At 40.5% G+C, this 18801-nt stretch overlaps 2 protein-coding genes across 2 annotated transcripts in view; both read left to right on the plus strand.

The window, feature by feature from the left end:
- Nucleotides 1-85: 85 nt before the first annotated feature.
- The window catches only part of LOC110370826 (glucose dehydrogenase [FAD, quinone]), a 257804-nt gene continuing 239088 nt past the window's right edge, over nt 86-18801 (plus strand). The window contains exons 1-14 of the mRNA XM_064040414.1: nt 86-242; nt 2460-2496; nt 5010-5249; nt 11201-11372; nt 11615-11814; nt 12012-12136; nt 12443-12623; nt 12906-13166; nt 16677-16828; nt 17087-17252; nt 17529-17739; nt 17914-17958; nt 18078-18264; nt 18560-18766. Coding sequence (XP_063896484.1) covers nt 2479-2496; nt 5010-5249; nt 11201-11372; nt 11615-11814; nt 12012-12136; nt 12443-12623; nt 12906-13166; nt 16677-16828; nt 17087-17252; nt 17529-17739; nt 17914-17958; nt 18078-18264; nt 18560-18766 — 2165 coding nt within the window. The 5' untranslated portion in view covers nt 86-242; nt 2460-2478. The remainder of the gene's footprint in view (nt 243-2459; nt 2497-5009; nt 5250-11200; nt 11373-11614; nt 11815-12011; nt 12137-12442; nt 12624-12905; nt 13167-16676; nt 16829-17086; nt 17253-17528; nt 17740-17913; nt 17959-18077; nt 18265-18559; nt 18767-18801) is intronic.
- LOC110370872 (peptidoglycan-recognition protein LB) overlaps nt 943-18801 on the plus strand; it is a 67006-nt gene continuing 49147 nt past the window's right edge. The window contains exon 1 of the mRNA XM_064040417.1: nt 943-964. The gene's annotated coding sequence lies outside the window, so the exon portion shown is untranslated. The remainder of the gene's footprint in view (nt 965-18801) is intronic.

The following is an 18801-nucleotide window of genomic DNA, read 5'->3' on the forward strand; positions in this document are numbered from 1 at the left end:
CATCCTCAGAAAAAAACAATCTTCACAGTATTACACTGATTTTTATATATTTTTTTATGTATATCATCACCGGTGTATACCAGCCCTCAGGCCAACCGTCTGTTTTCCATATAAACAAAACCGGCGCCTGCGCAGTCCGTTGTCGAGCGCGCATCATCTCACGTGCGCGCATCCTCACGCATCATTGTATTTATTTGTGAATTTTGTGATAGTGCTCTGTGATATAGTGATAGGAATAAAAGGTGAATATTTAATAATAATTTGATTTCTATTTATTTTTATTAATTGGAATTCTATATTATTGAAGATTTACCCATCAATTATAATGGACCCAATTATTACCTATTATTTTTACTAATAGTTACAGCCTATTTATCGTCCCACTGCTGGGCACAGGCCTCCTCTCACACGGAGAAGGATTGAGCATTAATCATTATTATTTTTACTAATATAGTGTTATTTTTTATTGAGTTTTAACGTGAAAATAAATCTGACTGTCTGACTAGGATTCACGGTAAAATTATGAAGCAATTTAAATGGTAGTTTTTACCCGGTTGCGGGAAATGGTTCACTCGGGTCGGGTGTAAAATCTCGGGCAGCAGGACTAGCATTTTTTAAAGGAACCATGCTAGATTTTTAAGGTCACGAAATAACTTAAAATTATGGAATATATCGTAGACCATTTTTTTCTTTTTATGTTCACTGTATTGTTTGTTTTGTGCCATATTTATTTATTTGTTTCTTGCGTCATTCGTGTGTTCGAAATAAATGGATTTTCTTTCTTTCTTTCTTTCTTTCTTTCATTGACTAAAGAAATGAGTATTTTTAAAAGAAAAGTTTGAAAGTGTCACTTACGTATGGAATACTTAGTAAAAGTAAGCGAAAGTTAAGCAGTATTGTCTATCAGTAAAACATGTGCATACTTAACTTAAGTATTAAAGTTATTTGTTTTTTTTTTTTTGTAAGATCCTTATTTTACATAAATTATGCGCAAGTGAGTTTGTCTTTTTGCACTTTTTCTTTTAACTGGGGTCATTTGACTTCTCGTGCATCTCATTATTACAAATAATCTATTTTTTTTACATACATACACGTAAATGGATTAGGTATTCTGATCCAAGAATTTGTGTCTTTCAGTCAGTCAAAAAAAAGATGACTACTGTAATCTACATTTTTTATTCTTTTCGAGAGATCAAACGGAGACAAATTACAAAGTCTGCAACAATCTACAAATTGACACTATTCAATTTTTGTTCGTCAAAATTTCGACTGGTTAAATTTAAATGAATATATTGATACCGTTTTCGAACATTCTAACTCGATATTCAAGACAACATAATTATATATTTTTCTACAAATATTATTAACGGTTGTAAATTATTATTACAGCTTGTTTCTAACCAATTATCATGGACCAGTTTCCGCGATGTTATGTCGTTTTTAAAGATATTGAACTTGGAACGTCCCTATGTGAAGAATGTTAACTTGATTTTAATTTTATGCGTAAACCCTAAATTCTGCAAAGAGCAATGAACTTTGCAGTAATGTTGCGCTTTTATTTATTTATGTTATTGGTTTAATTATAGTGGAAATTAAGCCAAATTAGGAAAGAGGCAATTATAGAGGCCACTTGATTTTTGACTTTTCAATTTATTCAAACCGCTTTTAACAAGTTTGAAAAACCAATTTTATTGGATGATTTTCAAGAAAAATTACAACTTTTTTGCGGTTGTAAACAATATTCATCACTACAATAAAGATTCTTAGTAGCTTTCTCAAAAACTACTTGACTGATTTAGAGCCATACTCCTAAAAGTAAGAATCATAGATTTGTTATGCTAGTGTTTTAGTCATAATATACGTCAGACAGAGGATGTTAACAGAAGCTAATTTATTTAAATAACAACTAGAATTGCTAATAGTTTTCCATATTTAGTAATAAAACTACGTTTTTTCTTTACCCGGAAGACTTCCTTCTAAAACCTGAGAATCAATATAAAATATATGTTAAGTATAGCTGATTAACACCGTGACAATTTATTTAACAAATTCGTAAAAAAATAAAATATTTTTGCAGCGCCTGATGAAGTCATTCAGAGAATTTTGTTTACGCAAATTCCTTAAATTGTAATTCTTTACACATTCACATTAAAACATTCCGATGAATGGGAACCCAAATGGGATAAATTTAGCCTTCAGGTAGAACCAAATATATTTTAGCATAATTAGTTTCACACGTCCTGGGGGAAAGTCCTGTAAACGAATTTAGAATAAACTTCTTTCCGTAATCGGACAAAATATAGAAAAGTCTAAGTCAATAGAATAACGGCTTGCTTTAGGATAAATAACCTACCTGTGATGTACTTAGGTATATAACTTTTTAATCCAAGAAAACTTGAGAAGCTTAAAATAATCATTTTCATAATGTGTGTTAATCACGTAAATTGTTTTTGTTTCAGTGCACGCCCTCACAACAAAATGCTGAGAGACGCAGAGGTGAGTGGAGACGAGTTTTTACTTAATTTGTTTATAATGCATAAGTTTTTCACGTATTTTGGTACATTTAACTAATTAATTATATTTTTTGCACACTCCTAAAGCAGTGTTACCTAAATCCAAACTATCCAAACTAATATTATAAATGCGAAAGTAACTCTGTCTGTCTGTCTGTCTGTCTGTCTGTCTGTCTGTCTTTTCTTCACGCCTAAACTACTGAACCAATTTGTGTGAAATTTGGTACAGACATAGTTTGAAACTTGAGAAAGGACATAGGATAGTTTTTATTACAAAAAAAATAAAAATAAAATTATTCCGGACATATAGCTCCATCTATTGGTCAAATCAAAAATCTGCTGGTAGTCACCATTCCACGCGAACGAAGTTGCGGGCAAAAGCTAGTGTTAGAATAAAACTGAGGAAAATAAAATCATTATCAAGAGCAAAGTCAAGATCCTTATCCTTTTACAAAGATTCTGACCTGATGATTATGGGACCACCTGGGACGTAAACCCTATCAAACAAAAAAAGAATTTTGCAAATCGGTCCGGGTCGTCGAGTCACCAGTGAAGATACATAAAAAATAAAGATCCCGACGAATAGAGAACCTCCTCCTTTTTGGGAAGTCGGTTAAAAAAATTAAACCGTCTTCAATAATATACCCAAACCTTCTTCAAATATAAAACGCCAAACTGTGAACCTCTTTCTTTAAGTCGGTTAAAAATAGTGCTGCTTCAAGACCAAGTTGAATATAAACAAAGCCTATATAAGGATATTTATTATCTGTATTGCAATAAAAACTGATAATACCATTGCCACTTTTTCCTAAATCGACCTTGACATCGACTCTTGCGCATCATTCATATAAACTACAGCGTATAGTGAGTATTGGTACAGTGACACGCTTTGTATCGTATATGTAGTGATAACTTTGCACGTCATTAATTATTTTCTTGCGTTTTCACAAGATTAGTTAAAATAATACAAGTTTTACGAGTTTTCATTCAGTCAATGGATAGGTTGTTTCCTTTGGAGCTGAAATTGGTTGTCGCTCGCGTATCAAACAAATATAGGAATCGCTACTTTGTGTAAATAAAACTTGAATAATCCTGCTTCTATAGATCTTATCTTCCATCCGAACTACTCGGAAAAATACGAGTAGATCCTAGAATGCCAACTCATGGTGTTGCTAATAAAAAAGCTAATTTATTACATGCATACATAATAGTAAATCAACTATAAAATCATCATGATGGGAACTGGTGATATCTGCTCATCATCACGATTTTTCACAAGAAATACCAATTAGTAACTTAAAATGATTCACATATCATGGAATAGGTACTAAGATTATTATCATAAAAAGTTAAACAATAGTAGGTATTTACGTTAGCCCATCACGAATTATTTATAAAACAATAAGATATAATTTAACATCTTTAATTGTTCAAAACATATTAACTGTATTCTTAAAAACAAATAATAAAATTGATGATCGAAAAATGATTTCAGTTTTCCAATTTTAATTTTCTTCGTGATGTAACTGTTTAACCACAGATTTACCTTAATAGTTACGACTGTAACAGTAACTGTTATAAAAGTAACTATTTGGACAAATTTAGCCATAGTAGGTATAGTAAATATTCCAGGGCTATTCTTTCAATAAACAGCACAAAAAGAAAAAGCTATTTTCTAGGGAGGAAAAATGTTAGACTATTATATCCTGGCTCGATGATTGATGATTAAAAGTTAGAACGTTAATCATTTTACAGGATTGGGTCAATCAGGAGCTGGTATTTTGGATTATATAAGATTTTTAAATGTTAGTCTCTGGGTGAATATTGAAATATCTAAATCAAAGCTTAATCTTATGCGCAAGAATCATTTTCGTTTTGTAATTTTCAGTTAAAACTCAAGTTTAAGATGATGTTTTATCATTGTCATGAGTTAGGACCGAGATTAGGTAATACTGTCCCTTGGCAGTAACTATGAGTAGGTACGATTAGGTACCGATGTTTTTACTTCAAGCAATCGCGTATAATTATTGCTTTTTGTCGACGTCTTGATATCGTTGTTTATTCAATCATCGGCTGTCATTATAAACAATTAGTTTGAACATAAGCCTTTGTTGTCATTGCGAGATTAAATTCTTCCGTTGCGTGTGTTTTGTTTCCTTTTGTCTATGGTTTCCGTATTTTCATCACAGGTCAAGGTTTTCTCATAGTAATTGAGAAGAAAATATGGAAAATGTATGAAAATCACCTCGTGAGAATCGATATCCAATTATATTAATGAATCCGGTACCTATGTCTTCGACACTAGCTCATCTTCATCATCGCCCCTCTGCTGGACACTGGCCTCCTCAAGGATTGAGCGTTAATCACCACACTTTCTCAATGGCGTTTAGTGACGAAAACGATTGAAATCCCAAAGCGATTTGCTGGTCCTATATGACCATCCGCATGAAAACTTTAAGCAACACCCTTATTAACTAATCACCTTTTTCCTTACAGGCCTGCGCGTGCCCCATACGCGAAGTGGGGCCATCCATGGTATCGGCATGCCCGAACCAGTTCCTACTCTTCATGACGATCCTGGAAGCTTACATCAATGGCCGCTGTGATCTAGCAGACCCATGCAATAGGGTCACCAGTAAGGAGCAGCCAGATGACATTTATGATTTCGTGGTGGTTGGCGGAGGGTCTGCGGGGGCTGTGATGGCTGGGAGATTGTCTGAAAATCCTCAATGGAAGGTACGCATTATTTTTAACACGCTTATATTAGCTTCACTTGTAACTATGTATGTATGTAAGAAAATCTTCGAATCTTAATTTACCCCACTTTCCGGTTTCCGATTAGGATGAACTTTTGCACGCGTTCTGATTTCTGATGACAATACATGACTAGGGTGTTGTTTTAGTTCTTAAAACTAGGATTTTTTATTATTTAGAAAACGAACGGAGTTCTAGATTAAAAATCTGTGCTTGGGTAAAATACTTGAGGCGTTCTGTAGTCGCAATATTAGGTCTAGTACATCATAGTTCCATAGCCTGTTAACAATACCTACCGGGGCTTCGGTTTTTTCTTAAGTCTTGCGTAGATAAACAAGCTACTATCAGCATCAACAGGCTATAGAACATTAAGTCCAGAACAATAGACAGAACGAGTAGGTAGGTACATCAATTTCACGTCTTCATGACTCGCCACCATGCATTGTTGTAAATACCGGCCAAGGAGGCCGCTGATTGCTGTTTAAATACCTTCATTTAGTGGATATGTTCCTCGGATTACGATCCCATTTACTTCACACTTTTATCTTTGATCTATTCTGCGATTTGTCGTCCATATTTTTTGTTGTCATTTTCTCAAATTGTAGTAGGCAAGCATGGCATACAAGAAAAGGAGATGGCTAAAAAAACACCCAGAGTCGACAGAAACTTCATATGTATGATTGGATTCAGTATAATGTGAGGTTTAAAAAAATATTTCATATCACCTAAAAAACATGGGGTTCTCTTTTTATAACGTTTTTTTCGATCATGATTTTACATAGTTCACAGAAAAGATACATAAGAGAGTACAAAAGAGAGAACATAAGAGGAATACATAAGAGAGTACATAAGGGGAGTAAATAAGAGGAATACATAAGAGAGTACATAAGGGGAGTACCTAAGAGAGTACATAAGGGGAGTACATAAGGAGAGTATATAAGGGGAGTACATAAGGGGAGTACATAAAAGGAGCACATAAGATGTCTTGTATAATGTTAGCGTACCTTGTTTTTATGTTCCTTAATGTAAATAATCTTTAAAATCAACATAAACCATTTTTGTGATAATGTGATACTTATAGCTTCTATACCCCATGGATTTCAAGCCGATTTTCTTCGCACCATCAAAGGTCTACCTTAATAACCCATTGGTTAATATTTCTTTGCTGTCGATTCTGGTTATTTTATTTGAAAATTTTGCTATGTCCATTCTACTTTTAGTTTTTTATAGATGTACCGTTTGCTATACTGTTGGTGTTCCAATAGAAATTAATTATTTTTTTTTCCAAATAAGATAACATATTCGAAGTAACGTTATTTAATTACAATGACAATCATCAAGCATTCGATTTAAATACTCGCTGGGTTTTTATACTGGTTCACAAAATAAAAACGTGTTCGCGGCCGAAATCTCTTTAAAAACTTGGTAAAATCCAAATCCAATTCAAATGTAAAAAATGTTGTAAAAACAAAATTAACATTTTATGTTGGCAATAGTACAGTAGGTAATGCTTAAGTTACCCGGGCTCTCTGCCCGTCCACTGCCGAGCGTGGGGAACTATGCTTCCGCTGCGGAAAAGAGGGGCACAGGGTGGCCACCTGCGAGGCTGCCAACACGCATTGCGCAGTATGCGCTGCCAGTGGTCGTCCAGCTAACCACGTGATGGCGGGCAGGGAATGCCGACCGCCACCAAAGAAGGGCAAACCGCAGGCACCGGTGCGGCCTGCCGCTGCCGCCGCCACTGAAACTTCAGTTCCAGTGCCGGTCACCGAGGGATGCGCGATGAACACCGACTGATGGCTGGGCATCGACGACGTGTCCTTCAAGCCAACATCAACTACTGCAGAGCAGCCCAGAGCCTGCTGGTCCAAACCTTTGCGGAGTGGTTGGTGGATGTGGCGGTTGTCGCTGAGCCGTACTCTGTCCCTGGCAGCTGGCTGGGAGACGACAACGGCTCGGTTGCATTGGTGGCGCGGTGTTCTACGGATTCCCCTCCCCTCTCGCTCTTAGGGAGGGGATCGGGATACGTGGCCGCCGCGTGGGGTGACATAGCCCTTATAGGGGTGTACTTCTCCCCAAACCGCCCTCTCACGGACTTCGAGGACTTTCTAGAGGTCCTCGCCAGGGTAGCAAGTGGAGTGGTGCAGCACCGGGTGTTGGTCTTAGGCGACTTTAACGCCAAGTCGGCAATATGGGGTAACCCGACCACCAATGCCCGAGGACGAGAGGTGGAAGCCTGGGCCTTGTCGTCCGGTCTGTCCCTGCTGAATAGGGGAACAGTACACACCTGCGTGCGGCAGCAGGGGGGCTCCATCGTGGACCTCGCCTTTGCCTCCCCTTCTTTGGCGACCTGTGTAGTGGACTGGCGGGTGGAGCTGGTGGAGACGCTGTCAGACCACCGATACGTGCGGTTTGATGTTTCCACCCCAGGCTCCCAGGGGACCCAGGAGGGTCGGTCGCACTTCCCACGGTGGGCGCTCTCCCGCCTAGACCGGGAGGCCGCTACAGAGGCGGCTTTCGTCCAGGACTGGCTGTCCCCTCCTGTAGTAGTCCGGGATGTGGACGCCACAGCGGCCCATTTAAGGGTCTCCCTGACCGAGGTGTGCAACTCTAGCATGCCTCTGTCTCATCGTCCGCCTCCTAGGCGCGCCGTCTATTGGTGGTCGGAGGAGTTAGGGGATCTACGGGCCGCCTGTGTGGCAGCCAGGCGGGCCTACACAAGAAGCAGGCGGCGGCGCCTTCGCGACCTCGACAACGAGGACCGCCTCTATGCAGCCTACATAGAGGCCAAGTCAACATTGACGGCTCAAATGGGCACAGCCCAGGATCGCGCGAGGGCGGAGATGCTTGAGGGTCTGGACATGGATCCCTTTGGGAGGCCTACAAGGCGGCACGCAACAAATTGCGCCCGTACGGTCCCCCAGTTGCCGAGACCCTCGAGCCGTCGTTACTGGATGGGGTTGTTCAGTCCCTGTTTCCGCGCAGGGACAACTTCACTCCACCCGTGATGAGCGCCCCGCAGGGTGCGGCTCCATCGGCCGAGGAGGTTCCGCCGGTTACGGAGGACGAGGTGGAGAAGGCAGTTTTCTGCCTCAGGGGAAAAAAGACGGCCCCAGGTCCAGACGGCGTTCCCGCAAAGGTGGTGGCCATCACCGCCTCCCAGATGGGAGAAAGGTTTCGGGACCTCTTCAGTGCGTGCCTGACGTGTGAGAGGTTCCCAAAGCCATGGAAGGAGGGCCAGTTGTGCCTTCTTCGGAAGGAAGGGCGGCCGGTGGACTCCCCATCGGCATACCGACCCATCGTTTTACTGGATGAGGTCGGTAAAATGTTCGAGAGGATCCTCGCTGCCCGTATCACCAGGCATCTGAGCACAACTGGCCCAGATCTAGCGGACGCTCAGTTTGGTTTTCGAGCTGAACGTTCGACAATTGATGCCCTGTCCCGACTCAAGGGCCAGGTGAGGGAGGCGATGGATGCAGGAGATGGACTGCTGGCTGTGTCATTCGACATAGCCAACGCCTTCAACTCAATTCCTCACTCCACCATACTGGAGGCCCTCCGCTTCCATGGGGTGCCCCGTATCTGCGGGGACTTTGGCTGACTACTTAAGGGACCGTACAGTCATCCTTGTGGACAAGTCGGGCCAGCTCCGACGTTACGTCGTCGAGTCCGGTGTCCCGCAGGGTTCTGTTCTAGGGCCACTCCTTTGGAACATCGGATTCGACTGGCTTTTGAGGGGCATCCTCCCCCGTGGCACTTCTGTCATCTGCTATGCAGACGACACCCTTCTGACTGCCCGAGGGAGAAATTTTGGAGAGGCGGCCAGCTTGGCCTCGGCGGGCGGTTCTCAAGTGGTGGACAGAATCTCCCGCCTAGGGCTGACGGTGGCGCTGCACAAGACCGAGGCCGTGTTCTTCCATGGGTCTCGGCAGCACCAATCGCCCGACGCTCATATCCATGTGGAGGGTGTCCGCATTGAGGTACAGCCCCAGATGAAATATCTGGGCATAATCCTAGACAGTAGGTGGCGCTTCAGAGCACACTTCAGCGGCTTGTCGACGCGCCTGATGAGGACCGCGGGCGCCCTCTCATGGCTCCTCCCAAACATCGGGAGGCCCGGCGACCAATGCCGGCGTCTATACGCCGGCATACTCAAAAGTATGGCACTGTACGGGGCCCCAATCTGGGCAGACTCATTGTCCAGTCGAGTGAACGCCGCTGCCATCCGCAGGCCACAAAGGGCCATTGCACAGCGGGTGGCGAGAGCGTATCGCACGGTGAGCTTCGCGGCGGCGTGCGTTCTGGCGGGAACCCCTCCCTGGGAGCTCGAGGCATGGGTGCTCGCCAGAGTGTACGACTGGACGGTGGCGCAGAAGGCGCTAAACCGGCGCCCAGACCCGATAGAAAAGGAAGAGGTGCGTGAGGAGGCAAGGGAGGCAATAACTCTGCACTGGGCCGAAGACCTTGCCTCGGCAACGTACGGGCGCTGGACGCTGGATGCCGTTGGGCCTGTCCTGAACGGATGGCTCGATCGGCGGCATGGGTGCCTTTCGATGCGTCTGGTGCAGGTACTGTCCGGGCATGGCTGCTTCGGATCGTACCTGCACCGGATTGGGAGGGAGGAGACTCCACAGTGTCACCACTGCGAAGCCACGGTGGATACAGCAGAGCACACACTTCAGGTGTGCTCATCGTGGGCTGAACCCCGCCGCGCCCTGATGGCAGTGGTCGGGAACGACCTCGCTTCCCAGCGTGATTGCCGCCATGCTGGGAAGTGAGGAGGCATGGGAAGCGGTAGCCTCCTTCTGTGAGGACATTATGTCACAGAAGGAAGCGGCGGAGCGCATGCGGGAGAACGACCCTCTCGCGGTGCCGCTTCGCAGACGAAGAAGGGGCAGAAGACGACAAACACGATGTCCGTCCCCATCCGCCCCGGGGGGTGATCAGCGGGCGACAGGCACGGGGGCGCCACCGCCTGCATCACAAGGATCAACCCCTGCGCTCCGGCCATTATAAGGACCCTTCCCTACTAGAGGGAGGTATGAGGGGCCTGCCGTAAGGCGGGCAATCGCCGGTGGGGGACTGGACGCCATAGATTCCCAGACCCCCTCCACTCAGGCGAGGTCGGAGTGCCGCTGGGCCTTTTTAGTGGGTATACCGGAAACGATTTAACTGGGGAGTCCCACATACCCTCTCGTCCCCGACGGGAAGGGGATGCGTAATAGCATTTTTAGCCCAGCGACAACAAAAAAAAAAAAAAAAAGGTAATGCTTAAGTTAAAAAACAGTGGATGTGAATAATTAAAATTGAAAACGATTCAGTAAATTGTAGAGCTTATCTAGGTGAAATTACTTATGTTTTGATTGAAATGTCCTAAGTTCTTCCAAAGTAATGGTTTATTACGTCACAATTACCGAAATAATTAAAGAATCACCATCGACCTTTCATAGAAATAACTGCTTCTATGGTACCTACTTTTGCCAGCATTATGTATGGTCACTATATTTTTTGCTGTTATTAAAAACAATTATGTACAAGTTCATTACATCAAAGCGGGTTATTACATAATTTTAACGAAGATCCATTAATGTTTTTGGTTACTTCCCATGAAATGACCACTGTCGGAGCCTTTGATTACCGAACCGAGGAAAATTGAGTTAATTATATAGAAAAGTACTTCCATAAAAATGCCAATTAATAGTAGCTGACATAATTGCTATTCGCGCTTTAGAAGTACCTATGTATTCCGGTATAATATCATTACGAGACGAGCTACAATTAAGTTTAAGCCCAGCATGTTTTGAAAGTAAACCTGCAGGCAAATCATCTTCATATATGCTCGAGTATATCTTTGAGTGACCTTTGAAGTATCGTCTAGAAGATATCAATTGTGAATTTTCACAAGACTTATTGACAGTTACGTTTCGTTCTAGGTGCTGTTAATAGAAGCGGGAGGTGACGAACCAACGCAGTCAGGAGTACCAGCCTGGGTGACAGCATATTGGGGCTTAAAAGAAACGGATTGGCAGTACAATACTGAGAAGCAAGAGAAAGCGTGTCTGGCTAAGGGCGGTGTATGTTATTGGCCTAGGGCTAAGATGTTAGGTAAGTTATTAACCTAATCTTGGATTCCAAAAGTCTGGTTAAAATCTGATATATTCGGAATCTTATAAGATGTTGTAATTCTAGAGTTAAATAAGGAAGTAGGAGGAAATGATAGCTAAATCATATAATATGAACGATACCTTATTAATTCCAAACCGCAAAATTTCTTCCGAAAGAGAACGTTTTTCGGTAAAAAGCTGTCAAAAGTGAAACATGCTCTCAATCTTTCGTTTCTCTTCTAGGAGGGTGTTCAGCAACCAACGGTATGATGTACATGCGAGGAGTGCCGGCCGACTATGACAGTTGGGCAGTGAACGGAGCCACTGGCTGGTCCTGGTACGAAGTTCTGCCTTATTTCTTGAGGAGTGAGGACAATAAGGAGATCGGGAACGGTGTGTCTGCTGAGTATCATAGTCGAGGAGGACCATTGCCTGTGCAGAAGGTGAGAAATAGTTTCTAGAAGTTCTTCAGTCTATATAATCTGAGGAAATAATCTTTGTTAATGTTTAGAAGTATATGTCACTTTTATACCCCCTGTATGAAGGTTAAAGTTGTCAGCTCTGAAGATAAGTCGTGTGTCATTTGGGGTATACTATATTTATTCCTCTCCTCCATGTATAATGATGTCTCTTTGTCCAGTTCCGTCACGCACCGCAGTTTGCTCACGACGTGGTTTCTGGCGCGATAGAGCTGGGATACCCACCGACCAGTGACCTCAATGGAGACACCACAACTGGCTTCACTATTGCTCAGACTCTCAACGAGTAAGTAACGTCTTTTATTTTCATGGCATTATGTATCAAATACCAATGTACAAAGCTGATGAGTTTGTTTGCTCGAACACCCTAATCTTGTGAACTACTAGACCGATTTGAAAAAATCTTTCAGTACCTATTTGACAGCCCATTTTACTTTTTAACGGAGTGCACAGAGGCGTTCCTATGGGAAGTATTGGAAGTTAGTTATAAAGATATGTGCTTTCCGACGAACGGGCTTTCGTATCATTGTTTCAATTTGCAGTCTTCAAACTGCTAACTATAAGTCTTACAAGCTTTATCCCTTTTCTGCAGTGGTGGTACCCGCTACACTACAGCCCGCGCGTACCTGCGCCCTGCTTCGAAGCGAGCCAACCTACACGTGCTGCTCAACGCACTGGGATCCCGAGTCATCGTGGATCCCGTGTCCAAGAGGGTCACTGCCGTTGAATATATCAAGGATGGAGTCACCAGGACTGTGGGAGTTACTAAAGAGGTGAGGAGCAATTTCAAGCTTTAGAAAAAACTGAATCGAGTACAACAAGAAAATTAACCCGCAGTGTCCTCTGTTTTCACAAAAAAAGAAATGTTAATCTGATCATCATCAGCCTTTTTATTGCTGTCCTTACACACAGCCTTTTTAGTGCTGTGCAGGGTAAATGTATCTCCTCATACAGAGAAGGAATGAACGTTAATCACCATGCTTGCTCAAAGCCATTGGCGACTTCCGTCCGATATATCAAATAAAAACAGTAACTATTTATTTTCTTAATTTCAGGCTATCCTCACAGCAGGCACACTAAACACCCCACAAATCTTGCTACTTTCCGGCATCGGTCCCAAAGATACTTTGGACAAGTTCAACATCCCCACCATCAAAGACCTGCCTGGAGTGGGACAGAACTTACAGAACCACGTCGGAGTTAACCTGGACTTCACGCTGACTAAGGAGCCCATGGTTCCTGACTTGAACTGGGATGTGGCCACGCAATATCTACTGAGCAGGACCGGTCCTTTGTCTAGTACTGGCATGTCTCAGGTAAGATTTAGATATACCGTATTATTTTTATTTAAGCTTTTACATTTAGGCAATAATGGCCCATAGATACCTTAAAACTAACGGCTTATGTTTAACTGATCACCAGATATAGTAACAAACAGCAGACAAAAATAGTAAATGATCACCAAAATGAAACTCGCATTTTAATGTAAAACAATCACCGAAGTTTTAACACTTTGCTATCCTATTTAAGTGAAATTACTCCAAAATAAATCATGCGTAAGCCAAAAATAGTAAATGATCACCAAAATTAAACCACCATTTTAAAGTAAGATTATAACCAAAGTTTTTAAATTCTGCTATCCTATTTAAGCAAAATGAGTCCAAATAAATCATTGTTATCCCAAAAGTAGTAAATGATCACCAAAAGTAGTAAAATGATCATCAAAAAAGTTTTTACATATTGCTATCCTGTTTAAGTAAACTGACTCCAAAAAAATAAGTTCGGCCTGATAAAATAAATGTAATAACATTATGGGGACCCTTTTCCTGCACTAGCGTGGAAAATTGTCTATTGCATGCCTCTAAACAGTGCGATAAGAGTGTGTTTTCGAGGGAGTGTATTGAGAAACACATTCTTCTTCTTCTTTCTCCTGCCCTGTTCCCAATTTTACTTGGCGTCGGCGCAATATGTCATTTTCTTCCATTTTCCCCTGTCACTCGTCATACTGACACAATTCAAATTCAAATTTTTCAATTCAAATTCAAAATCTTTATTGCGAACTAAGTAGGTATAAAAGGGATCTTATATTTAGGTACGTTCTTAGAACTTAGTTGCCTGTTAAGGCATTGCAATTTATTACAATAAAATAAAATAATTAAAGTTAGGTCACTATATTATATATAACTTATAAAACTAAATAATTTTTTTCTTAATAAAACTAATTTTAATGAGATCATAAAGTAACCTTATATCTTAAATTCTATACTTACTTATAATCTAGGCACATAACATTATTTACATCACAGTAATTTCTATCATTTTATAATTTTTCTTCAAGGAATTCTTTGACAGAATAGTAGGCTTTTTGAATTAGGAAGGCTTTAAGCTTCCTTTTAAATATGGCAATAGAATTTAAGTTCTTAATTTCTGGAGGTAGCTTATTGTATATTTTAATGCTCATACAAAAAATACTGTTACCGTATACTGCAGTGCGGGATGTTTCATGGCATAATGTGCTTTGAAGTCTACTGCTTTTTAGTGTGACATATGTACTGATGTTTGATTTAACTAAAATGGAGGCCTCATATATGTAGAGAGAAGGTAGAGTTAATAATTTGAGGTTTATGAAGTGTGGTTTACAGGAGTCGGTTTGGTGTATTCGACAGATTGATCTAATACACCTTTTCTGTGCCTTGAAAGCGGTTTCTCTTTCAGTTGAGTATCCCCAATAAAGTATTCCATAAGTTAGAGTGGATCCCACATATGCGTGGTAAGCACTTAGCAGTGTAGTTTGGTTGGAAACTTTTTTGAGCATATAGAGGGCATATGAAAATTGGCTCAATTTGTTACAAACATTATTTATGTGTGTTTTCCACGACATATTAGAATCTATGTATATACCTAAAAATTTTGTGCTGGTGACCTCAGATATAGCTTCATTTTTATATTTAATAGATAGTGGCATTTCTTTTGAGTTTTTATTTTTAAAGTTCATGTAATTGGTTTTGGAAAGATTAATTTTTAGATTATTGATTGTAAGCCAATTTATTAATTTAGATAGGGATTCATTTATTTCTGATTCGTGATTTTTATTTTTATTATTTGTGAATAGTGCCGTGCTGTCATCAGCAAATAGAACCATATGGTGTGGAATAGCATTAGGTAAATCATTAATATAAATGAGAAAAAGTAGTGGTCCTAGTATTGACCCTTGAGGTACACCAAATTTAATGAATCTTGGGCTTGATGTATATTTGATTTCCGTTTTTGTGTGTGGACATAATTGGGTTATTTCAGTGCACTGGATTCTATTACTGAGATATGATTTTATCATTTCTAGTGCTTTACCCCGTACTCCGTATATCTCTAGCTTCTGTAGGAGTAACCGATGATCAACATAATCAAATGCCTTTGTCATATCCATGTATAAGGCTGTGACTTGTTTTTTGTTATCAAGTTCGGTTAAGATTTTATGTAAAAACTGATGCATTGCTGTATTAACCGATCTCCCCTTTCTGAATCCAACTTGATTGTCAATGATAATTTTGTTTTTTTCGAAATATTCACTAAGGTTATTGTAGAGTACTTTTTCAAATATTTTAGCCATTATTGGAATGAGAGCGATTGGTCTATAACAACGTACATCTTCTGTGTTTTCTTTTTTGAATATGGGTGTAACTATAGTTGTTTTCAGATATGATGGAAAGACTCCTTCTTCAAGACACTGATTTATTATATGGGTGATGACTGGAGCTATTTGGTTTACGACCTTTTTTAAAATTTTTGTAGATATTCCATCCCAACCTGTACTATTCGTATTTTTTAATGTCAAGATTATTTTGAAAACATCGTTTATGGTAACCGGGGCTAAGAAGCAGGAATTCGGTTTGTTATAATTTAGGATATTATTGTAATTTACTGTGTTCTTAGTGAGTTTGGTTACATCGTCAATAAAAAAATTATTGAATATTTCTGCAATGGAATCAGGGGCAGTTACGGTTTGGTTATTATATTTAATTCTATCAATTTTTGCGGGGGGATTATTGTTTTTGTATTTGTTGATTATTTGCCAGACTGCTTTAGATTTATTTGTGGCGGTTTGAATATGATAGTTATTTTGCGACTTTTGCGTAAGCTTTATGATTTTTTTATACTTTTTTGAATATTCTTTAAATATACTTCTATCATTATTATTTCCTGATGAACGATAAGTTTTAAGTAACATTCTTTTGCGAAGGGAACATATTTTTAAGCCTCTGCTGAGCCATTTAGTACTCACGCATGCATTGCAAACCGGACACATAACTTAATATGGCATCATAATACTTTATTTGATAATAAGCCTACATTTTATGGCAATCACAGTGACTTATTTAGACAAAAATAATACATTAATTTGGTCGTCATGAGTTGGTGATCATTTACTAAATTTGGTGGTCGAATACTATTTAAAGTGAAGTCGTGACTAAAATAGCTGGTACTATTACATTTTTAGACTTTATTTTTCTGGTGTTCAGTAGATATTTCTGGTTGCAAAACTTAGGGTATCAAAGCATTTTATGGTGATCATTATATTTGTTCCCAAAACTAACATATATACGTTTTATATTATAGGACGTCTAAGCTCAAATGACGAGTCTACTATCGCATTTCAAGTACGCCATACACTTTACACGCTGGCTATAGGTACTTTGGCATAATTTGGAGCTTAATTTCATGAAAAAGATTCTTTTGCTCCTTAAAATGAAACAATTCTATAGACGGGACTTTTAGCTAACTACAAAGTTAAGACATAAGTTATCTGAAGAATGATTTCTGTTCTACAGTTGACTGGCCGTGTGAACTCTCGCCTGGCGCCGGCTGGTGGCCGTCACCCCGACATTCAATACTTCTTCGGCGGTTACTATGCATCATGTGGCGACGGAACCATTGTCGAACCTCTGACTGTAGAGAAGGACGGCGAAAGAAGACATATCTCGTGAGTACATATTTATATTCACTAATATATTGATGATTTGATCTCATCCAAGCAGACATCGGACGGGAAGATTTTGGAGCGAACATAAGACCACATCAGTGAAGGAACCATCTACATACTGACATTTAATTTGCGATCCACTAAAGGAAATTTGGATTATTAGCAGTTCATCTAATTGCAGAATTCTGCCTACCAAATTGACACTAAACTTAATTGACAAATTCTTCTAACTACCTACCTTTTGTTTCTTCTCTTCAGGATATCAGCGATATCCCTCCATCCGCGTAGTCGAGGTTTCGTGACGATTCGCTCAGTGGACCCGACGCAGCCGCCGTTGATGCAGCCCAACTACTTCTATGATGACCACGAGCTCAATGTGTTGGCTGATGCCGCTAGAACTGCTTACAAACTCGCTAATACCACTGTAAGTAGCCTAATAATTTTTTAAATTATTTTATTTATTGCAAAATTCAGTTATAATACATATACATATACATTACTTTGTTAGAGTTGTATATATTGCAATTAACTACCTTCGTGGTTTAGACACCGTTTTATAGTTTCGACTTGCAAGGCAGTTCAGTCAGACCGAAAGGGGTACTGATGTAAAAACGGCTGAAGACTTGACACCTAATTGCAAAAATATAATTACCAAGGTATGACTGGATTTATGACAAATAATTTTTCATCGAAATTGCAGATTCTCCGTGAGAAATACGGCATGATGCCCACAGAGGGCCACGGGGAACAGTGTGAGGGTGGTGGCCCCGACCCCACGGATGAGTTCTTCAAATGCCTGGCGCAGCAAGAGACGGCTCCCGAGAATCACCAGGTGGGCACGTGCAAGATGGGGCCCGAGTCAGATCCTATGGCAGTTGTGGATATGCAGCTTAAAGTACATGGCATACAAGGTATGGAAACGTTACTGGTACAATCGTTTTTTTATATCAAAAATTACCCCTATGGACACTGAATCGAATTGCGTTGCTCGAACTGGAAATGTTTTTCAATAGTTTCTCTAAGGATATTTTTGCCGTTTCTTTCCGATTCCTTCGTTGTCATTTAAACAACCATTTTCTTTGCAGGACTTCGTGTCGCAGATGGATCTATAATGCCAAGCCTTCCTAGTGGTAAGCCAATGACCAATATATCTCTTTCTATAGATCTTCTTAGCATACTGACTATAAAAAAGTTTCTTCCACAGTTTTCCAATAAGATTGCTGGTAACAATTTCCCATTTTCTCTACAGGTAACACAATGGCCCCTATCATTATGATAGCGGAGCGCGGGGCGGAGTTCATTATAACACGGCATCAGCTTTTCAAGAAAGGTACTCAGGTTCCGGGGGGTCAACTTGGCAACAGGTTCGGCAGTCCAGACTCAAATTCTGAGGATGTCAGCGGGAACTATGCTAGCAATGAAGGCGGCCACCAAAAGTAAGTTGGGCTTGTGTCTCAAGTATTAAATTATTGCCACAGTAAATAACGTCGTACCTATCGTGAATTATTTTGAAGGCAAAATTAATCGACAGAGAAAATTTTATAGGCTATAACTACGGTAAAAATAAGGATTCCGACGAACTGAGAATCTCCTTCTTTTTGTGAAGTCGGTTAAAAATAGTAAAAATACACTTCTAACCACCTTCATTTAGAAAACCTATAGAATAAAGTATTTAGTATTTATACTTTACTATTTAGGCTTACTAAAACAAGACCCTTTCTCCCTCCATAGTTGGCACCACGGCGGCTACGGAGGACATTCCGGCTATCACGGTCCACAAGCGGCCACAAACGTGCCAGAGAACCAAACCAACAAGAACTACAGATGGGAACACCGGTGGAAACCCTGGGACAAGAACTGGCAACCCGAGTGGCAGAACAACAAAAACCAAGACTGGCATAAAAACTGGCAACAGAATGATAAACACCAATCTAGATAGTAGGTTTAGTAAATAAAAGAATAGGTTAATAAAA

This window comes from Helicoverpa armigera, chromosome 22 (assembly GCF_030705265.1).
Source record: "Helicoverpa armigera isolate CAAS_96S chromosome 22, ASM3070526v1, whole genome shotgun sequence".
NCBI lineage: Eukaryota > Metazoa > Arthropoda > Insecta > Lepidoptera > Noctuidae > Helicoverpa > Helicoverpa armigera.